Raw genomic sequence first — 21,466 nt, forward strand, 5'->3', positions numbered from 1 at the left:
GTGAGCAGCCAGTACTGTACACTAGGTCGCCTAGGCTTTAGTTTGGGATTGCTGAACCAGTTAAAAAGCCTTTATTTGCAGCTGAGCTGCACAAAATCAATACCACTCTGCCACCAGGGCCAATGTGTTGGAAGGTTGGGCAGTTTGAGCCTGTAGCTTTCTGAAACCTACCTGGGGATTACCGGATAAGAGGATTGCCAAGTGGAGGGATTTGATTTTATAGAATTAAAACTGTAATTCTCTCCATCCCAGCTATGCAGACATGTTGCCATTTGTCCATATAAATGCTGTGGTATGATAACTGTATCAAGCAACAGCAATGGCTCTCAAAATTTGGGTCGAAACCCTATGAGAATTTGAACAACCCAAACAGAGGGTAATCTTCATGAACCAATTCGCTTTCCCCCTTGATTGTCAGAATAGATGCGATAAGGGGTCAAAATATGTTGATATGTTTACATGTGCAGCTACTATAGCATTTACATTATAGTTGAGATCAAGTTTTTTCAACAGCTAATTCACGTGTCTGCAAAATCAAACCATTTTTGTGTGAAGATATAGATGTAAAGTTCTTATAACACTGTTTCAGTGGTTACTGGCAGTTCTCCAGTGGTGAGTGTCATCAGCATTGAAAAGAACCCAGATTAAGGCAACCCCAAGCCATCATGCGTGCTGTTGTATTTTCTTCCACCCCTCTAACTCCTGTCCATCATTTGGCCTCTCGCTCCTTCATATATCCGATTTTCCCAACTTTTCCTCCTCCCCTTTTGACTCTCTCCCAGTATGTGGCGCTCCATATTCGGCGACCCTCAGCCAGCATATTGGGTCCAGGTCAAACAGAATTATTAAGGAATGTTCCTCCGTTCAATGGCTGGCCCAGTAGGCCTCAGCATGGGAGCATTTCCCCTTCATTTACAGCTAGAGGACTTTGGTTCTGCACAGAGAAAAAAAAAAAAAAAACGAGGGGAGGGGACTCTGTCCAGACAACTTTCCCGCATAATTCCTACTGTCTCTGCTCTCTTCATTTGCACTGTGGAGCCGTAAGCTAGTTTAATGATGTGTACGTATGAAGCAAATCTCAGAATCTCACCAGCCCAAGCCTTATTGAGACACTTTGCTTATGTGACTGCAGGCCATCCAGCTCAATTAAGGCTGGTTTGAATGCATTCCTCCAGCTCCCCTCCTCAGCATTTATCTCTCCCAGACCAACCGCTTGTGAGATCTCTAAAGGCAGTTCTGCTAAGCCGTCTGTTTTTGCAAAGACAGCATTTGAAGATGGAAGCTTGACAAAAGAATTGCAAGAATCAGTTTTTTTTTATCATGCCAGCACGCAGAAAAAAAAAGATAATCCAGTTGATATGCTGTTCATTATTATTGTTGTCCCATGTGTTCACAAATTGTAAAAGCACAAAAAAAGGCCCTACCATATGACTATTCTCTTTGTCTCCTGTTAGCTGAATTTAAAGTAATGTCACTCAGCAAAGATGTAAAGTTTAATGGTGCAACACGGTTTATAACCAATAAAATGCTTTTATATGCTAGCTATCAATGGCTTATACCATGCACTGACTGTTTTGCCTGGAGACAAAGCATTGCCCAGGCACCCTAGTCGAACACTGAGTCACGGCTTCATTAGAGCGTTTTTGTGGTTTCTAAACAACCCCAGTGTTTGCATAAGGTACTCTTGGACTTATTTTTGAATGTAAACGACCTGTTTTCCTGTCAGAATGGCAGTAAAATATAGCTGGGTTTCACAACAGAGTGCATGCACACACAGCATCTTGGCTTACAGACTTTAACTTTTCTTCTCTTGTTCTAAAAGCTTTTTGTCGATGCGTTCCGTGGCGCTTTAAAAACAACAAGAAAAGCAGAAATGATAATCCCTAAACTGGATTTGTTTTTAGGTCATATAATCACATGCCAGCAGTTTACAAGATAATATGCTGCTGCCCTTGTTTTAGTACACACAGACTTCTGGTTGACACACTTTCACTCTAACATGCAAGTTTTTTAGCATTCCCTCTTGTTTTGGATTACTTCTACTGCCGGCTGTCAGCGGAGTGAGCCATTTACGAGGTTTGGAAAAGGGGTCAGTGTCGTGTTCCTGCTTTGCGCAAGGCCCGGGAATGTCAACAAGCCTCACCTCCCCACTATCTTAGCCATAAATCGTTGGATAATAGTCTAAGAAACCCGTTGGGCCTCGTCCAGTGGCTGGAGGTGTTGGCGCAGCTGGAAAGGAAATGGATAGAGGGGCTGCTGGAGAAGCTCACCTTTTGAGCTGTAAAACTCTTCTCCAAACACCTCTTATGTTGTGTTTAAGGTCTTTTGGTGACAGAGTGAATTACAGAGAGAGTACTGAATCTTTAACTGCTGGATTACCAGCATGCCACAGCAACCAGAACGCTACGGCAACTGAAATTACATGGCAGATAGAGTTCCTTTGGCTTTATCTCTCCATCAACACCCAACCGGCAAGAGGAATGTTGACATTTCCATATCAAAGACAAGACCTTTTATTGGTACATCTAAATCAAGAGATGCTACTGAAACTGACATTTTTGAACTAGCCACATAAACATACAAGACTATAGACAAACGCTATAGACCTTTGGGCCAAATGCTTCTGTTTACTGTACCTTTGTTTGCTTTGTGTGTTCGTCGACCATTTGTCTACCTCTGCAAATGGTTACGCTTTTGGCTTTTGACAATATCGTAGCTCCTGCACAACCTGCAGAAGTCAGCAGAACTTTCCAGCACTGGGATGTGGAAGTGAATGTGAGTCCCTGTTCTGCTTTTACCTCAAACAAGAACTGAAACATGACATATAGGTAGCAAAATGTGTTTTTTTCTTTCTCCAGTTTGTATGTCTTTAGAAATCATCTTAAGATGTGGCTGATTGATACTTGTAAAGACTTGTCGGTATTTCATAGTCCAAGTTTACTTTCTTTTGTATCTATGTTGTGGAAATGCTCATAATGTTTGGGTATCATTGAGCATTATGTTTCTAAGACAAACCAGAGCATTTAGACTGGGGGGGAATTTGATCCTGGACCCAAAGTCTGTTAAAGGTTCTTTGAAAAGCACCTACTTGTATTCTCTTAAGTAGACTTCAAATTTAAAACTTTGTTTTCATATAGTGGTGTTTTGAACCATCTTCAAGAAAATAGTTCTTTTAGTATACAAGTACTCTTGTGACTTCTATAGAAGAGAAGGATGAGAGGCTCTGAGTTTCTCCCTAATGTAAGGCAACCGTGAAGAGAAAGCAAGGTAGTTGGGCATCAGCTGTATTATGTTAAACACCTTATCAGTATTATTGAAAACACATCCTAAACATCATTCTAAAATTAGTATTAGTATTCTGAGGGAGCTAAGCAAGATTGGGTAGACAAATTAAAAATATCGACAGATTAGAAAGACTTGTATTTTCATGCATATTTCGGCCATATCCGACAGCCCCACCTGGTACAGTTATTTAACTATATGACCATCAATGGTACATGCTTCAAAACCTCAGGAAAATGCATGAAAAAAGCAACACCAGGTAAGATGTTGCTCTCCAATTTAAGGAACATTCCCCCCTGCATCCTCTTTGTTGGGGTAGTGGTGTACAACCTGAATTCTGGTTCATATCGATAAATAGTCTTGTAAATACAGACAAGACAATTGGCAAAAACTTTATTGGTTGGTCAGTAAATGGATTTTAATTTGTAACATTTAACTTTAGTTAGAAGCATATTGGGTAATGAATGGGTAAACCCCCCGAGAGAATTAATGTAAGGCATCTTTTCCGGAATAAAATGCATTACTATCACACTTTTGAAAGCCATGCAAGATAAGAAACAGAAGTGATTATTTGTACCACAAACTCTGGTAAGTATGGCATCATGGTGGTTATCTGTCTGTAATAAAACAAAATGATATTTGTGTTTGGTCTTGAAGAAACTTTCCATAGCAGGCTTGCAATTGAACCTGTTTGAAGTGGTGCAACACTGATGAGACGTTGGCTCCAAGACATGTTTGCTCCCATTACCCACATGAAACGCAGATTAATAAGTGTTTCCCACAGATCATTATGGTGTCATTAACCTAATTCACTTCTTATGACCTGTGTGCTGACGCTCATTTGGAAAACAGTTTGGCAATTAAATAAATGTCAGAATTCGAAACTGAGATATTTTGGACTAATGAGATTTGAAGCTCTCCCCTTCATGTCAGTGTTCTTGAAAAGGGAACCGTTTGAAAAGCCAAATTTTGTAAGAGCATCTTTTTACTTTTCCCGATAAATGTCCTGGTCTTTTAATTTTCTGTCTTCTTACACGGAATATAACTGCTTTTGAAAGGTGCTGAAGAGAGACATTCCCAATTGCTCGCCTTAAGCGTGGCATCTTGGCTCCTCTTCAAACATTTCTGCCTTCAGACATGAGTCGGCGTCACATTTAGCGAGCAGCTTCTCCTCTAGGCATGCAGCTGTCTTTGTGCACAAATCTGTAGCGACAGGAGCATCTACCTCGGCCGAAGTTATGATAATGACTATTACGTTTGTTTTACTTTTGATTACCCCTGTGGAAAATGTAGATTAACTCATAAATAGTGAGGTAATGTGGTCCAGTGAGATCTAGCGCTTCATTTAAACTCAATTATGTGTCATTGTCTGGGACACAAGCTGAGGAGTTAGACAAACAAGACCTGTTGGAATGTGAGTTCGTGGCTCTAGGGGGGGTTGAGGGGTGGTGGCTTCCTCCCTTTATTTTCATAACTGTGCAGCTTCGGAGCACAGAGTCATCTCCCTTTTAATGACTCGGACATGAAAGATTTACACTTGGGTGTCTGCAAGTTTCCGCAGGTCCTTTTGCCACTGTGTTTGCACGTGTGCGTTTATCCGTGTGCTTCTCCTCAAGCATTTGCCGGTAGGTAAACCGCCTCAGACAAACCGGCAGGAGGAGTGGTTAGTCTGAGAGGAGAGGCCATTTTTAAAGCACCACTCCACGTCCTGGACAGGAATGTGTCTGTTGTAGAGACAATTGAGGTCAGGCCCTGCTAGAAGAAAGAGAGAGAGGGAACACTGTGAGAGAACACACAGACACTAAGGCAAAGGGGTAATCCTCGCTCAGCACAAGCATATCTGAAAGTCTCAGAGGATTCGTCTTGAGGGATTTCTTCTGCTTCAAACCATTGTGCTGTATTAGTATTTGACCTACTAAACAGTGCCTTTTGGTCTTGCAGTCGTCAATCTCCAAGAATTCTTACGAAATCTTATGAATAAACCAGAACCGAGGTGTCGGATACTGAAGCAATTCAGCGATGAAGACTCTTGGAAGGAATTCTGACGTTATCAAACTCAAAGCCCTCATATCTTGTTGACTTTGGAAAGAAATTGCTTTGATCGTGATTATGTCCGCTTGTACTACAGCGTTCCACAGGATGCAAGTCCAAACAAAACTCCTGCTATCAAGTTGTGTTAAGTCAGCCCTTGCTGCTGCTGTTCGCAGGGCATGAAAAGCATCCGAAGCCAAAGCTGGACCTGCCCAAGGCACTTCTACTTTTTCTACGCATTTACTGAAAAACATGTTAGTAGTTAGAAATGTGTATTTTCATGAAGAAAATGTATTATTTTGGCAGTTGGCAGCTGGAAGAGGCTGAGTTTCTTTGTTTGCTAACAGCAGAGCCTCATCACATTTCACCTCGTCAATAATTGATGCTCTGCCTCGCTGAGGCGAGGCTCGCCTCAGCCCAGTCCTGGCTGACTGGTTGACTCTGTGTGTGGGTGGGTGTGGGTTTTTTTGAGGTGCTGACATGTGGCTGCTGTCCTGCCGCTGGCCCTCCGCTGCAGACGGGGCCCGCTGCAGGAGGCGGGAGGTCAGGAACCAGCTGTGCGCTCAGGTCAGGGTGCTGCTCTGCACCTTCCATGGTGCTCTTCGGTGATTAATTGGACCTGCCTAATGCATTCAGCCTGACTGAATGGTCACAGATGTGTAAAAGCCCGGTCCTTTACATGCGTAAAGCAGATGAAAGTCTTCACACCGAGGGCTAAAGCTGTTTTTTAACATCCTGAGTGTGTTCACTCTGCTTTCCTGTCAGACAGAGTTGGATGCTATAACATATCAAACGCCTCACCAGATCTTTTGTCCCACGCTGGGCGCTGGGTTGAATGTTTTGATCTGCACAGAAAGGTTACATAACGTGACTACAGGAAGAATTAGTGATGGGAATGGCTTGTCCAGGCCTAAACTGTAACTCTGATCTGGTTGGCCTCTCAGAGCCATGGGAATTGCGTGCACATTGGATCTCTTAGCCCTGCAGGAGTGCAGACACTAATACATAAATGCATGGTAGCTCTGCTCTCAGCCAAACATTCACGCATCCCTTTTGCCCTCTCTGTGTACAGCGTTTCCTCTAAACGATTAAAAGGTGGGGTTTGTTATGCCATCATGAATCACTTCTACAAGGAGAGTTCCATGTGTTAGCTATGTGCAAAGAAGTCATTATAACAAGATGATGTAAAGCACCTTTTTTCTTCTTTCATTGTATGCTTAGGGCAAATAACATATGGATTAACCCCCCCAGTTGGAAACACAATTAAATGTCTGCCTCCCACAATGCAGTTGAAGAAGAACACTGGTTTTGACATGTAAGCACAGGTTCCCACCATGATTGATCCTCTCCATTACCCTGACAGTTCGTGTCTTTGCATGCTGCAAAAGCGAGCGGCATCCAGATCAGGAGCAGAAAAAAAGCAGGGTTTGCACACTGTCTGGGCAGGAAGAATGTGCAGAGGAAACAGGGTCGGTGTGCTGTGAATGCTCCGAGGCGGGTGTCCTGTTTGCTTGGCATCTTATCTCAAAGAGAGGGGACATGTTTTACGCTTTTTGATTTAGGCTAGAATAGGGTGGACATTGTTTTTCTAGAGGTGTTTAGGAGATAGGTTCAGCTGATATAGACTCGACCCTGTGATGTTCTTCTAGCTTTATTGTGTTGGTTTGACTTCCTGAGTTTTGGCTGTTTGGACTGTCTGCCTTCTCCATCCATCCACCCATCAGGCATCCATCCATCTATCATATAACCAACCGTCCATTATCCATCCGTCCGTCCGTCCATCCATCCATCCATCCATCCATTCATCCATCATCCATCCATCCATCCATCCATCCATCCATCCATCCATCCATCCATCCATCCATCCATCCATCCATCCATCCATCCATCCATCCATCCAGCTGTCATCTAACCAACCATCCATCCATCCAGATTTCTCCCTTTCGTTTGATCGTTCACGCTCTCCGCAGTTCTATCTATCCATCTGTTATCTAACCAACCATCCATCCATCCATTCATCCATCCATCCATCCAACCATCCATCCATTCATCCATCCAGCATTCGTTCATCCATCCATCCATCCATCCATCCATCCATCCATCCATCCATCCATCCATCCATCCATCTATCCATCTGTCATCTAACCAACCATCCATCCATCCATCCATCCATCCATCCATCCATCCATCTGTCAACTAACCAACCATCCATCCATCCAGCATTCATTCATTGATCCATCCATCAATCCATCTGTCATCCATCCATCCATCCAGCATTCATTCATTGATCCATCCATCCATCCATCTATCCATCCATCCATACATACATACATACATACATCCTTCTATCATCCATTCATCCATACATACATCCTTCTATCATCCATCCATCCATCCATCCATCCATCCATTGAGCATTCATTCATTGATCCATCCATCCATCTGTCATCCAACCATCCATCCATCCATCCATCCATCCATCCATTGAGCATTCATTCATTGATCCATCCATCCATCTGTCATCCATCTGTCATCCATCCATCCATCCATCCATCCATCCATCCATCCATCGAGCATTCATTCATTGATCCATCCATCCATCTGTCATCTAACCAACCATCCATCCATACATCCATACATAAATACATACATCCTTCTGTCATCCATCCATCCATCCATCCATCCATCCGTACATCCATATATACATCCTTCTATCATCCATCCATCCATACATCCATTCATCCATCCATCCATCCATACATACTGTACATACATACATACATACATACATACATCTGTCATCTAACCAACCATCCATCCATCCATCCATCCATCCATCCATCCATCCATCCATCCATCCATCCATCCATCCATCCGTACATCCATATATACATCCTTCTATCATCCATCCATCCATCCATCCATCCATCCATCCATCCATCCATCCGTACATCCATATATACATCCTTCTACCATCCATCCATCCATCCATCCATCCATCCATCCATCCATCCATCCATCCATCCATCCATCCATCCATCCGTACATCCATATATACATCCTTCTATCATCCATCCATCCATCCATCCATCCATCCATCCATCCATCCATCCATCCATCCATCCATCCATCCATCCATCCATCCAGCCATCCATCCATCCATCCATACATACTGTACATACATACATACATACATACATACATACATACATACATACATACATACATACATACATACATACATACATACATACATACATACATCTGTCATCTAACTAACCATCCATCCATCCATCCATCCATCCATCCATCCATCCATCCATCCATCCATCCATCCATCCATCCATCCATCCATCCATCCATCCATCCATCCATCCATCCATCCATCCATCCATCCATCCATCCATCCATCAAACCTGGTTTTAATGTCAGATCGTTTCTGTAAATCTGCCTGTTTTAGGTGGGGCCTCCATGATTCCAGATCTCCAGGACCTGTTGGTGGTCCGCAGTCCATAGTTAAACAGTGGTTGAAAACATGGTCAAACAACAGACCTCGGTTGTGAAGTGAAGCACATATTTTCCCAGCCGTTCTTTTCTTTTTTTTTGGCCTTCAACTTTGAGAAAAACCGAATCCTGTTAGACGTTTTGCGTTTAACCCTTTGAATCAAGGCCCCTACCAAAACAAATGAGACCAAAGTTGTAGTAAACCCAAATTATCCCTAATTCAGTTTCTCCATAAGATCCAACCATTTAAGGTGACATTTGTTAAAGTATGAAGAGTTTATAACATCTAGGAACAACTCCTAACATAACACACCACAGTTCAGCCTTCGACAATAGAGATGACTCGAGATAAAACTCTTGAAGGAACGGCCTTCACGTTGCTCCGTCTGGCCATTTTGGGGCCTAGTTTACACAGCTGGTATAAATTCCAAAAGTAAGTAATTAGCCAAAATGGGGGACTGAAATTTACATGACATATTTAGAGTAAATGTGTAGACAACAGAGGTTTATTTGCCTGCCTCCACATGCTTGAATATCACTACCCTTTGGCAAGTTGGATGTCACCAGTCAAGCATTTTTCCACCGGGGTTCTGTTTTGACTACTGCTGCTGCCAATTACCATAATTATGTTTAACGCAGAATGTCAAACTGCTCTATATTTGTCGATGATTTTCTCAGCGGCGCAGTTGGCTCTCGCTCTGCTGCTCCTGAAACATGCCTGCTCATAAGTGGGCTGAAATTTAACCCATTACAGGGCGAGACGCTCAGCCATAACAGACTAAAGGAATGCCAGGCGTGCTCCTGTTTTAACAAAAACATTATCTGCTGTGAGAAGTTACAGATATGGTGAGATGCTTTTACTATTCCCCCCCTCCTCTTGTGTAAAGATGCGTAAGTGGATGGGGTAATAGGAGGCATCACATTGGAGAACTGAGCGAATGACTCAATCAGGAGCGTTCACATCTCTAAATAGTTTTAGTTAAGCAACACTTTCACACACCCTTTTAGCTCTACTTCCTCCTCACCTCTGCTTAAATGTTTTGCACAATTGTCATTTGGAGCTCGGCTTTGCTTGACAGCATTCCCATTAGAGGGAACCAGGCAGTCGGATTTACGTCCGCTGCCTCCAAATCCGGGAGTACTGAGAAACTCTAGCTTACTACTCCGGTCCAGACGGTCGACTCATCCGTCAGCTCAGCGTCTGGGGTGGGGGGGGAGTTCCCGACAGGTAAGAAGCCCCCCTAAACAATGATGTCTTGTTAAAGTAGGCCAAGATGTTAGTCATGAGCTGTCTTGGAGGCTGGGGGGTGTTGGTGATGGGTTCTGGGTGGCTAGTCTGGTGAAAAAATGTTTAAAATGTGCAGGTGACTGTGAGTACTTATGGCTGTCTGCTTATATTTAGTCTTAATATTAGACAGAAGGCTGTTCATTTAGTTTTGTTTTTTTTTCTCCCTTGATTCCTTCATTAAATCCTCGTATTCTGGAATATATTGCATTACATACATTCTGGATTCCAGTTTAAATTCATTTTTACAGAAAAGTAAGAGTAAATGTACTGTTAGGATCCATGATTTTAATGATCATTTCGGGCTCGATGTCTTTATTTAGTTCGGAAATGTCAATTAAAATGTGTTCAGTCAATAACAGAGAATGGCTTTCAGGTTTTCTTAACTGGTCAAATTTCAGTCCTAACGACATTTAAAGGACGACTAACCCCCAAATCGACTTTTTTTTGTTTTACTGAAAAAACAACAACAATGTATAAATAGATGTGTGAATGTATGGAGTGAATTTTGTTCACATTTCTTTTTTATGTATGGAGTGAATTTTCTTCACTACATACAGAAATGCAATCAAGAAAAAAAGCAAAAAAAGGTTTGAATATATATATTTTTTTATTTATTTTCAAATTATTATTCAGTTTTCCTTTTTTATATTTATTTTTTCAATGTCTTAGAAATATTGTTTTTATTTTTCATATCATATTTTGTTAAATAAATTAAAACATTTTTTTTCAAATTTTTTTTTCTCCAGATTATGTTCTCCATACTATTAGGGGTGGGGTTTCCCCTAGAGTGAGGAGCGAAGATGCATTTCTATTGTCAGCTTCGATGTTAGCAACAAAATTGTCATTGGTCAATTTAGTTTTGTTGTTGTTGTTTTTTTTTTAAGGGGGTATATTAGAGACTTAGACTTCCTTTATTGTCATTGCACAAAAAAACACAAGGTGAGTCTTGACAACGAAATGTCGATTACTTGGCTACCAGTGCAATAGAGCTAATACCTTATTCCTGCAAAATAAATGTTTTCTTTAACTAAGAGCTAGCTATATAGAGGGTAAAGAGTATATATTTATATATATATATATATATATATATATATATATATATATATATATATATATATATATATATATATGTATGTATATATATATATATATATATATATATACATATATATTGCACTGAGTTACTGAAGAAGTAACATCAATAAATAAATACTGCACTGAGTTATTGCTAAACGAAATATTAAATTGAAGACAAAACTAAACTTACATTTTTTGCCAGAAATATTTTTGTTGTCACAGCATTTTTTTTAAATGATTTCGTTCCGTCTTAAAAAGTTCCAGAATTTCTGAATAACTTTATATTTTTTCTGTCTCTTTATCTCATTTTTTAATAATATATCCAAAGCAAAGAGGCAGATGAGGCTAAGACATTTTTTTTTCCAAAGTATTAATTTAAAAAAAATATGTGGCTCCCATATATATATATTACTGGATCATGAAGGCAGCTTTTGAAAAGTTTCCAAACTGGGAAAAAAAAAAAAAAAATGTTTATGGTTTCCCAAAACATCGGATTGGTTTGGATGCAATGCCTAAGCAAGGCTTTAAAACATTTAAAACAAGGTGCTTTATTATCCCTACTACTTTGCCAAGATTTATCCCATTAAAGTCTGGAATGCCCTCACGTGGGAAAAGGATTGAATGTGAACACAGTCGACTCCTTTGTCCTGCCTGGTTCATACGTGTGGATTTGTGGTAGTGGTGTGCGGAGGGGGGGGGGGGGGGGGGGGGGGGGGTTTGTTGTGAGTGTGCAAAGTCTGATTGAGGATGCCCTGCTTTTTGTTTCCTCTGGGCTATTTTTGGCCGGACACAACTGGAAGCTCTCTTCTGTGTAACTAGTGGGACGAATTTGTCTCCCTTGTGTGTGTGGGCTGATTTATCCGCAGGATGCTGCGTTTTCAGCTGTTCTGTGGAAGGAACATGAAAAGCAATCTTCAATATCAGGTGTCAAGACAATCTGAATAACATGATTTGATTTGTAAGGGTTTCAGAAGAAGGAGTTTTTCCTTGATTTGTATGTAAGCAGCTGTTGGTGAATGAATTTGCATGCTTGACGCTGCGTTTTTGTTTTCTGTTTTTAGGGAGAAGTTGGCAGTGGCTCGCCTTCAGAGGGAAGTCGCACGGAGCAAGAGCGAAGGAACAATGGTGAAGTAGATTCTCTTCTCTGAAATCTGTTTTCAATAAAAGAAAACCCACTGTGTGTTTGGAATATGGTGCTACAATGATGCCATAAATGTTGTAAAGAAAAACAAAAACCCGAAACTCAAAAAATATATGAAACCAAGAAAATAACTCAGAAAAATGAAATGAAAAAGGTTTTAAAGCTGAAAGGTATTTTGAAACGAAAAAAAAAAAAAAAAAACTAAAAAACTTTAATTAGCTTTAATTAAATCCTTTTAGCTTATAAAGGTAAAATTTTAAATTCAAATATTTTCGAGAGGGAATCGCAAATTTACTCGTATAAATCTCCGGCCCCTGATAAAGTCCTGCACATTAAACAAGAAGGAAAAGGGAAACTGAACATTAAACTGCGCATACATCCAAACCAACATTTCAGCAGATATAATGCACATGGGCGGTTGTTGAACAACTTTTAGGTGAATTACTGCCACCAACTGGTGTAGAAGTTGCAAGTTCATACTTTCTATTTCTTTTCTGCTTGTTATATAACGTCTAAATTTGTATAGTATAGCAACATCTGATGTCACATGTATATATGTGTTGGAAAAAGAAAGCAAATCTTAGAATTTAATGTGTTTTTCTACTTTACTGGTCCAACTCTCAAAAACAAATTATATTAGGTTTTTGAATGTCTTTTTTCCATTTCAGTGAAAATCTGATCAAAACTTTAATAATATAAAATGTATTTCATGTTGGTGATCATATTTTACAAATAGGTGATAAAAAGCTAGGTTGTGTTGTTGCTTCCTCCTCACTTTGAGACCACTCACAAAAGCAGACAATGGAGTTCAGGAGATGCTCACATCCCTGTCTGAGCAGCCTGTCTTATCTTTAATGCTGTGTTCCCACCGGGGGCAGCAAAAGCAGCAAAATCGCGTCTGCTGCTTCATTTTTGCTGCTTGTACCAGTACAGTTCTGACGCGCGGCTGAAGCAACTTTGCTGCTCTGCCTGCACGGTCCAAAAGTGGCTCTGACGCGCGTTGGGCGGAGCTTCACTATCCTTTCTCTGCCTTGCAGCTATATTTACTTTATGGGAATAAAGTAGTTTTAATATGTTTTTAAGTGAGAAAATACACCTGAAAACTTCATCAGTGCAGTCAGTTCATCCAGATTAAAATCCTGCCTCCCAATATTATTTCTGTCGGAGCCCCTCAGACCCCCACATACCGGCGGTGCGCCGACAGAAGGAATCCATTCATCAGCAGCCTCTGGCGGGTCGCCTCCTCGCGGTTTACCGCGGCGGCTGGTAGGTGTTTTTCATCTAAATAATCCGATCTGCAGGCACCACAATAATAAAAGCGAACATATTCTGCCGGCAGATGTATATATTTTAAGTTAATTATGCGTTAATAAACTGTTTAAGAGGAGTAATCAGAGCGGTCTGTGTCATCAGCGCTGTGTCTCTCTCCCAGCCAGCTCCCAGATCAGCTTCTCTGATTGGTTGACGCGGCGCGTCGAGCAGCAAAAATTCAATTTTTCCATCTCGAGCAGCAGCGCGTTTTCGGCGCGTCACGCGCGTCAGATGCCAAAACGCGCCCGACGCGCTGCTTCAGCTGCTCAAACGCGCTGCGCCTGCTGCTCGAAACGCGCCGCGGGACCTTTTGCTGCGCCTTGACGCGCGTCAACCATTGACTTTGCATGTAAACTCGCTGCTTCTGTCGCGCCAGCTGCCCCCGGTGTGAACGCAGCATAAGGCAGGTCGGAAAGTGCAAAGTTGAAGCATGTGATGAAGCAGAGCTCAGCTGATGCTCCCACCGCAGGCTCAGCTGTTTGGCTTCACTCAGGTGACACCTCTGATCCTCGTTATAGCAACAGGCCTAGAGCACCAGCATTCACATGCGGCAGGGGATGGTAAACTATCAGGATTTCCAGCCTCATTTAATTGAGCATCCCTGCAGCTGAAAATGTTTGTTTTCTCTTCATGCCTCACCCTGTTGTTGAGGAGGTCAGAGCATGATGCTGGAGACTCTTGAGGTTTTTGCCTGAGGACACTGTAGCTCTTGCACGGTGAATGTTCTAGTTAGGAGCTGTTTCAAAGAAGCGGCAGTGTTAAGAAGTAATTACACACATTCAGGTTAACCTCTGTCCAAAGAAAAACAAATATTGATCCATTTATTCCTTAACATCCACCATCCATACATCCATCCAATTCAATTCATTTCAAATGTAATATAAATCCCTTTATTGTCCAACAGTGGGTAGATTCACTCTCTGCATTTGACCTATTCTCTTGGGGAGCAGTGGGCTGCCACTCTGCGGCGCCTGGAGAGCAGTGTGGAGTTAACATATGTCATCTCAAGGCACTTTACAGACATAATTCAACCAGATCATACAGTCCGATTGATTCAAAGTTTTCTATCTAAGGAAAACCAGTTAATTGCATCGACTCATTGACTCAAAAGCAATCCCTCACACTAAGCATGCTTGTAGCTGTCATGATGGGCTTTAGGGATCTGATCCACATGCAGAAACACACTCAGAAGCCAAGGGAAAAAGTTAACAGGTTTATTGTGGTTGACAAAAACACAGACTGAGAGATATACAGCTGGGTAACAATGTTGGACCTCAGCGTACTGGTGAACCGGAAACTGTTTGGGAAACTCTTGGTTAATCTTTGGATCCAGTTTGTGGGGCCTTATCCAGAGATGAAAGAACTGGTTGGAGGTCGAACAGGCAGACCGGGTTTTCCTGAAGAGGACTTGAACAGATCATGTGGAGGTTTCCCCTTGCTCAATTGTGACTCGTTTATCCGTCCAGAGGGGCAGAAGGTCTAGGCTTATCCAGTGGATCAGGAAGGCTTCCCAATAGACCTTTTTCACACTTCTGGGTTTTAAAGCGGATGTGGGGTTTGACAACTTCCGTTGGCTATAGCGTTAGCATAAAAGTCTAAGAAAATGGCTCAGTCTCGGCGCAGTTGTTTTTTTTCTGTACCTGGTTGTTCATGTGGGGCAAGAAAACAGCCATATCTGTCCTATCATGCATTCCCACAGATTATGTTGCAACCGCAACAGAAACATAAAACAAATAGTAACAACTGAACAGGAAAATGTTAGAATAAGCTCTAAGTAGTCCAGAAGTCGTACGTGAAAGTTCTTCAGCCGTCAAACATGAACAGGAACTCGAACCAACGAACAAGAGCCAACCGGCTTTCTGACTGTTTCAAACCTGCAGCTTGTGCGGTTCCTCATTTTTTTTCATGGATCTGAAGCATCTAGCTCTGACAACTACCTGTCCCTCGACAATATTTGACACTACAGGCATGCAGAAATAAAGCATAGTTTCAACATCAAGCATCATCTAGAATCTCAGAACTAACATAACATTCTAACATGCAGTTTTTCACAAACTGTAGTGGCAAACAAATTTCAGAATGTCAAAATATAACTGAAAAGTTTAAACTATGTCCGTCTCCAATATTCCACATAATTTAGATACTAAGTTAGGCTTCATTACAATGTTTGTGTAGCTCATATCTTGCAGCTAGTGGTTAGCTCGCTAAGCTACGTCTTTTCTTACCTTGATAGCTGTGGATATATTCTTCGTGGAAGAACTTGTATCCTTTCACAGATTTGTTGGTGGGGGAATTCGCCGCAGCGATTTCCTCCGCATCCGCGAAAGAAAGTGTTGGCAAACTAAGTAAGGATGACGAAAAGCACCGGAGGAGAGACATTTTTCAGAGTAAAACAGGAAGTGCTCCAGCCCTTTCAGACGCAGCTTCCGGTTGTCGTGAAAAAGGTCTATACTGGCAAACACTCTTGCATCGAGGTAGTGACAGCCCGCTGCTCAAATACTCCTCTGGTGATAACCCAACGAGCTGCAGGTGTGCGAGGAGGCCCAAAAGAGGACAGGGCACCACCTAGTGGTGGAAAAAGAAAACACAAAAACAACCCACACAAACTGGATTCTTAACAGTAGCAACTTTGGAGAGAAAAACTGTCTTTTAACATCCACCCATCCATCCATGAACACTATCTGTTGCTTTATAGACTTTTACTTTTAGAATCATGGAAATTTTATTTCTTTGAATTCAGTTGTTTCTGATTGGGTTATTTTTCCCACCTATGAATTAGACATTGCTAGATTTTAATAGTCCTTTCAAACCTTGTAGGATTATTTGGTCGATTCAGACACCTGAGATTTTTTTTGAACGCTTTATTGTGTTATGCCTAATTCAGCTGTGCCACCTGTGTTTCGGCACCTCCTCCTTGAATGGGCTCCTTTGATACTGAGAAAAATAAACTGTTTGTCATACTGGAATCGCTCACGAGTGGGTGACATGCTAATTATTGGTTTAAAGCAGCCTGTGAATGGGTGTACGCTCATGCACAAGGATGATGGAAGGATGAGTTATCTGTGCCAGACAGGAGGAGGGTAAGGGGCTGAGGATGGGGAAAAACAGAGGAAGGGGGATATCACTAAGCTCCATTTGAAATTGGGATTATCCCCGTCGGATTCCCTTCGCCTTCTCTCTTTCTGGCGTTCCTGGGAGGCTTCAGAGCCTCAGTAGATTGAAAAAAGAGAGCGCTGCATCGAGGAGATAATTGCAAAGTGCTGCTGGTGTGAAGTGTGAGCCCCTAACCAGTCGAAGACCCCCATTCCATGCCCAGTTTCTCCCCCAACCCCCACCTGTGACAACAGAGGAGAACATTTTTGTCACTTTACATCCATTAAAGTCCTGTGTGATCAGACAGACACCAAACCTCTGTTGGGGGGGTTATTAACTTAAAGAGATGTATTTATAAATTTGGGAGGCACTATAACTCAATGAGCAATTATAGAGCTTAACAATGTAAATAAAGGATCACTGACAGCAAATTTAGGTTATGAATTAATATTACTCAACAGCCCTTTGCAAACCACCAGCTTAGCATCATAACAAAAGACAAGAACAGATATAAAAAGATATTTTAAAGGTTTCAAGAATTGATGGATTTGTATCTATTGGTGTGTAAATCTGACAGAGCTATACAATCAGTATTGGGGAGTAACTTTACTATTTTTATTAATAAATTGTGAGTAAAAGCTGTTTGCTAACTTTACCATTATTAGCAAGCTAGTACTTAGCATAGCAGCCTGACTGGGTTTTGGCCAAAGTATTGTTGGTGCTGTTTAGACTCAAAAAGGAAAATTATTCCGATAGCTAGCATCCCATCAAGCTAGGAAGCTGATGCTCGCTTTAGTGTAGTTGGAAGCTAATCTTTATCTTCTGCCTTCTAGTCAAGCTAGGAAGCAGATGCTAGCTGTAGTGTAGTTAGCGGCTAATGTTTAGCCTTTTAGCTTCCTATTCATTTAGGTAGCAGATGCAAGCTTTAGTGTAGTTAGTGCCATATGTTTATCCTTCTGACATCCCATCAAGCTAGGAAGCTGGTACTTGCTTTAATTCAATTAAATAATTCTTTTGATATAGCGCCAATTATCGACACGTCACCTCAAGGCACTTTACAGAGACAATTCAACCAGACAGTACAGTCAGATTAATTCAAAGTTTTCTATCTAAGAAATTGCATTGACTTATTAACACAAACACAATCTCGCACATTAAGCATGCTTATAGTGACAGTGGAGAGGAAAAACTCCCTTTTAACAGGAAGAAACCTCCAGCAGAACCAGGCTCAGTGTGAGCTTCCAAGTGCCGAGGCTGACCGCAGTTCAAGGAGACAGGAGCAGACATACAAAAAAAAGCATAGATACAAAAGGCAACTGTCAACCAGCTCCAAAGGCGGCCCCGTCCTGGAAACACACAGCCAGGCGGACGAGCTCCAAGCTAGCTACCATGTCAGAGGATGAAGAGACCATATCCATTTAGTCACAGTCAGAGAAACAGGACTACACTGAAAAACAGGCCAATTTCCAACATGAAGCTACTCTAGTGTAGTTAGTAGCTAACATTTCATAACTTCTAGCTTCTTATCAAACTAGGAAGAAGATGCTAGATTTAGCATGGTTTGGCCTAATGTTGTTAATCTAGTAAGGAGATGCTAGCTTTGGTGTAGTTATCGGCTAACTTTTTTAGCAGAGAATTAAGAGATTTTCAGCTAAAATAACATCAAATTTTTTGTGTCACTGTTTCCTCTCTCCTAGTAATTCCGAAAATGCCAACAGATAGTTATTTCTGTTAATGTAAACACATGGTTTTGGCTATCAGGAAGTTCATGTTTACTGACTCAACACCGAGCAACAAGTACTAATCTACTTAAAACAGGTCGCTAGCATCAGTAAAACATTCTTTTCAGAGCCTAAAATTTACATTTACACCTTTATAGCCAAGGGGCATAAGCCTGACATAAACGGATACATGAAGCAAAGGGCATTATTAGTAGGGTAAGAAATATTAAAGAAACTTGACATCGCCAGATCCTTTAAATGTTTAAATGGTTTGTTTAGACTCGCCACAAATGGGGTCACATAAGAGATATTGTTCCCGAACTGGGAATCGGTGGATTTCATCCTGACATAAGCCCCCTCTGTCAGTCTATAGTGAAACCATCCATTCAGGACATTGCCACCGCTGCAGGTTTCCTTTGGAATTCCTGAGGCGTGGCGCAGGGCAGGGTACCTCCCTGTCTCCTGCTTTCCTTTTGATGCCACTCGAAAGTGCAATCTAAGTCCATCGGGGGGCAGGATGTAGGGGTTTCCTGAGTCTCTTAAAGGCATGCAGTGAGTCTGGGTGGGTAGGCTGGGCTCTGTTTAAAGGGAATTTAAGATTACGCCCTGCTGGAAACGCCTGTTCAAACAACACGTGAAAATAAATGAGCCGGCACTAGGGGGAAAACTTGGCCTTACTTTTTTTTTGTGTAAGTTTTCTGACAGCTTGAGCTTGTTGAACCTCACACATACAGTTATTTTAGTGAATTACTTGGGGGGTGGGGGGGTAATTACAGCTTTTGATCACTTTATGAGAGAGCAAAACATACATGTTGGAAGATTAGAGGTCCTAGTTTTTACCCTAAATCAGACTTCTTTGAAGCATTTCATGCAGAAAATGAAGTTAGTTGAGATTTATGATGGAATCAGCTCCCACCTTGTGCAAAAGCCTTAAGCCATTTCTATACAATGCCTTTAAGCAGTGTTAAAAACAAATTAACCTAATTATCATGTCATGTTCAAACCTCAATTTGTTAAGTTTTATTTAGTTTTTAGTATATTAAGTATTTAGTTTAATTGAAGCTTTTATTTAGTTTTTTAATTTATTAAGTTAGTCGATTTTCATCATTTAATCATTGGGATGTGATTCCTGAGATATATGGAGGGCCAAAATATATAATGAAATAAATAGATATGAACAGTGACGTGCGGTGAGGTTCATAGCTGGTGAGGCACTGACGTCATCAGAATCAGATTTGCAAATAGATGCATAGATTGACAGCAGTTTACAGGTTATGTTTCACTTCTGCATCCTTACACATACAAACTGTAGCTCACAAAACACACATTTCCTTAAAAAACAAAACAAAATAAATGTTATTACTGTCTTACCTTTACTTATAAATGAATATAAGTCCTCCTTATCTTCCTTCAGTTTTAAAAGTCTCTCTGTCTCAATGGAGATCACTGCCAGGGAAGAAAGCCTTCCTTGATCCGTCCTGTTCCTGCCTTATGTTTTCAGTCTCTTGAGCACCCCCTGCCATGAGGCAAGAGAACTGCCTGCCTCACCTCGAACTTGTTCTCTGCCGTTTATAATCGCTCATTACACGAAACACGTTACACAAACACAGTTGGTGACAAAAAGCTCTGTACATTATATACATAAGCCAAATTATTAGAAATAAGTTCACATATTACATTTGTTTAAACCATTTTATTGACGCCGTACAGCAACATGCTCTCTCCGCTTTGCAGCCAGCGCAGAGCCAGGGGTTGCGCAATCCAAGGTGAGGCAGAGCTCGCTGCTGCCTCACCGGCATCGCTTCCAAGCATTTGAATGGGAAAATAAGAAAATTCAGCGATTTTGAACAAATAAAAATCGAAATTGGTGAAGCTACATGAAAAATGAATATTTTTTTAGTACAAACCACCGGATGAATATAACAATTTAAATTACTTTATGATTATATATTTTCTTTCTTTCCATGATGGCTGGTGAGGCACTGCCTCACCTGCCTCCCCTGACCGCACGTCACTGGATATGAATGTACCATCATAGAAGTATTTATTTTGATTTATTAGTCTAATATTCATTTTAAATATTGATTTACAATAACATTTAAAATTAACCATTAGTAATTAGTATTTAAATTTTTGTTTTTCACACAGTAGATTCATTAAAACATAAATGTAACTTTTTTAAGTAACTTTTTAGTATTCAATTTACCATTTGATATTTTTCTACAGGAAATATAATTTTTTTCATTGTAACCGTATATAATTTAGTGGTATATTTCATATTTAAATCATGTTTTTTTTTAATATATAAATATAAATAAATGTTACATCTTGTTTTAATTGGACATTTAAAATTACCTATGTTTTTTATATTTTGGTCTTCCGTATAACTTATGATAGTAATTAGTATTTCAAATTTTTCTTTTTTGCAAGGTACATACATTAAAATATAAATGTAACTTTTTAAAGTAACTTTTAAGTATTTAATTTGCCATTTAATATTTTTCTACAGGAAAATTTTTTTTTTTAATTGTAACCGTATATAATTTAGTGGTATATATCATATTTAAATCATGTTTTTTTACATATACATATATATAAATGTTACATATTATTTTAATTGGACATTCAAAATTACCTATGTTTTTTATATTTTGGTCTTCCGCATAATTTAAGATAGTAATTAGTATTTAAATTTTTGTTTTTTGCAAAGTACATTCATTAAAATATAAATGTAACTTTTTAAAGTAACTTTTAATTCAATTTACCATTTGATTTTTTTTCTACAGGAAATATAATTTTTTCATTGCAACCATGTATAATTTAATGATATATTTCATATTAAAATTATGTTTTTTTATATATAAATATAAATAAATGTTACATCTTGTTTTAATTGGACATTTAAAATTACTTATGTTTTTTATATTTTGGTCTTCCGTATCACTTGTGAAAAACAACTCGGGATCCCCTACATTTACTCTGTGGGGTTTTCTTTTTTCCATCAGAGGCAGTACATTT

General features: G+C 40.3%; 1 protein-coding gene across 6 annotated transcripts in view; it reads left to right on the plus strand.

The window, feature by feature from the left end:
- LOC119781587 (nck-associated protein 5-like) overlaps positions 1–21,466 on the plus strand; it is a 232,522-nt gene that overhangs the window by 110,002 nt on the left and 101,054 nt on the right. For 5 of the 6 annotated variants that reach the window (XM_038282126.1, XM_038282119.1, XM_038282120.1 and 2 more), the window contains one exon: positions 12,244–12,307. In XM_038282126.1, coding sequence (XP_038138054.1) covers positions 12,244–12,307 — 64 coding nt within the window. Of the gene's footprint in view, positions 1–9,871; positions 10,046–12,243; positions 12,308–21,466 lie in introns of those variants that run through there. The other variant, XM_038282123.1, reaches the window with a different exon arrangement.

This window comes from Cyprinodon tularosa, unplaced genomic scaffold, assembly GCF_016077235.1.
Source record: "Cyprinodon tularosa strain WSP-4 unplaced genomic scaffold, ASM1607723v1 ctg18, whole genome shotgun sequence".
In the NCBI taxonomy this organism is placed as follows: Eukaryota; Metazoa; Chordata; class Actinopteri; order Cyprinodontiformes; family Cyprinodontidae; genus Cyprinodon; species Cyprinodon tularosa.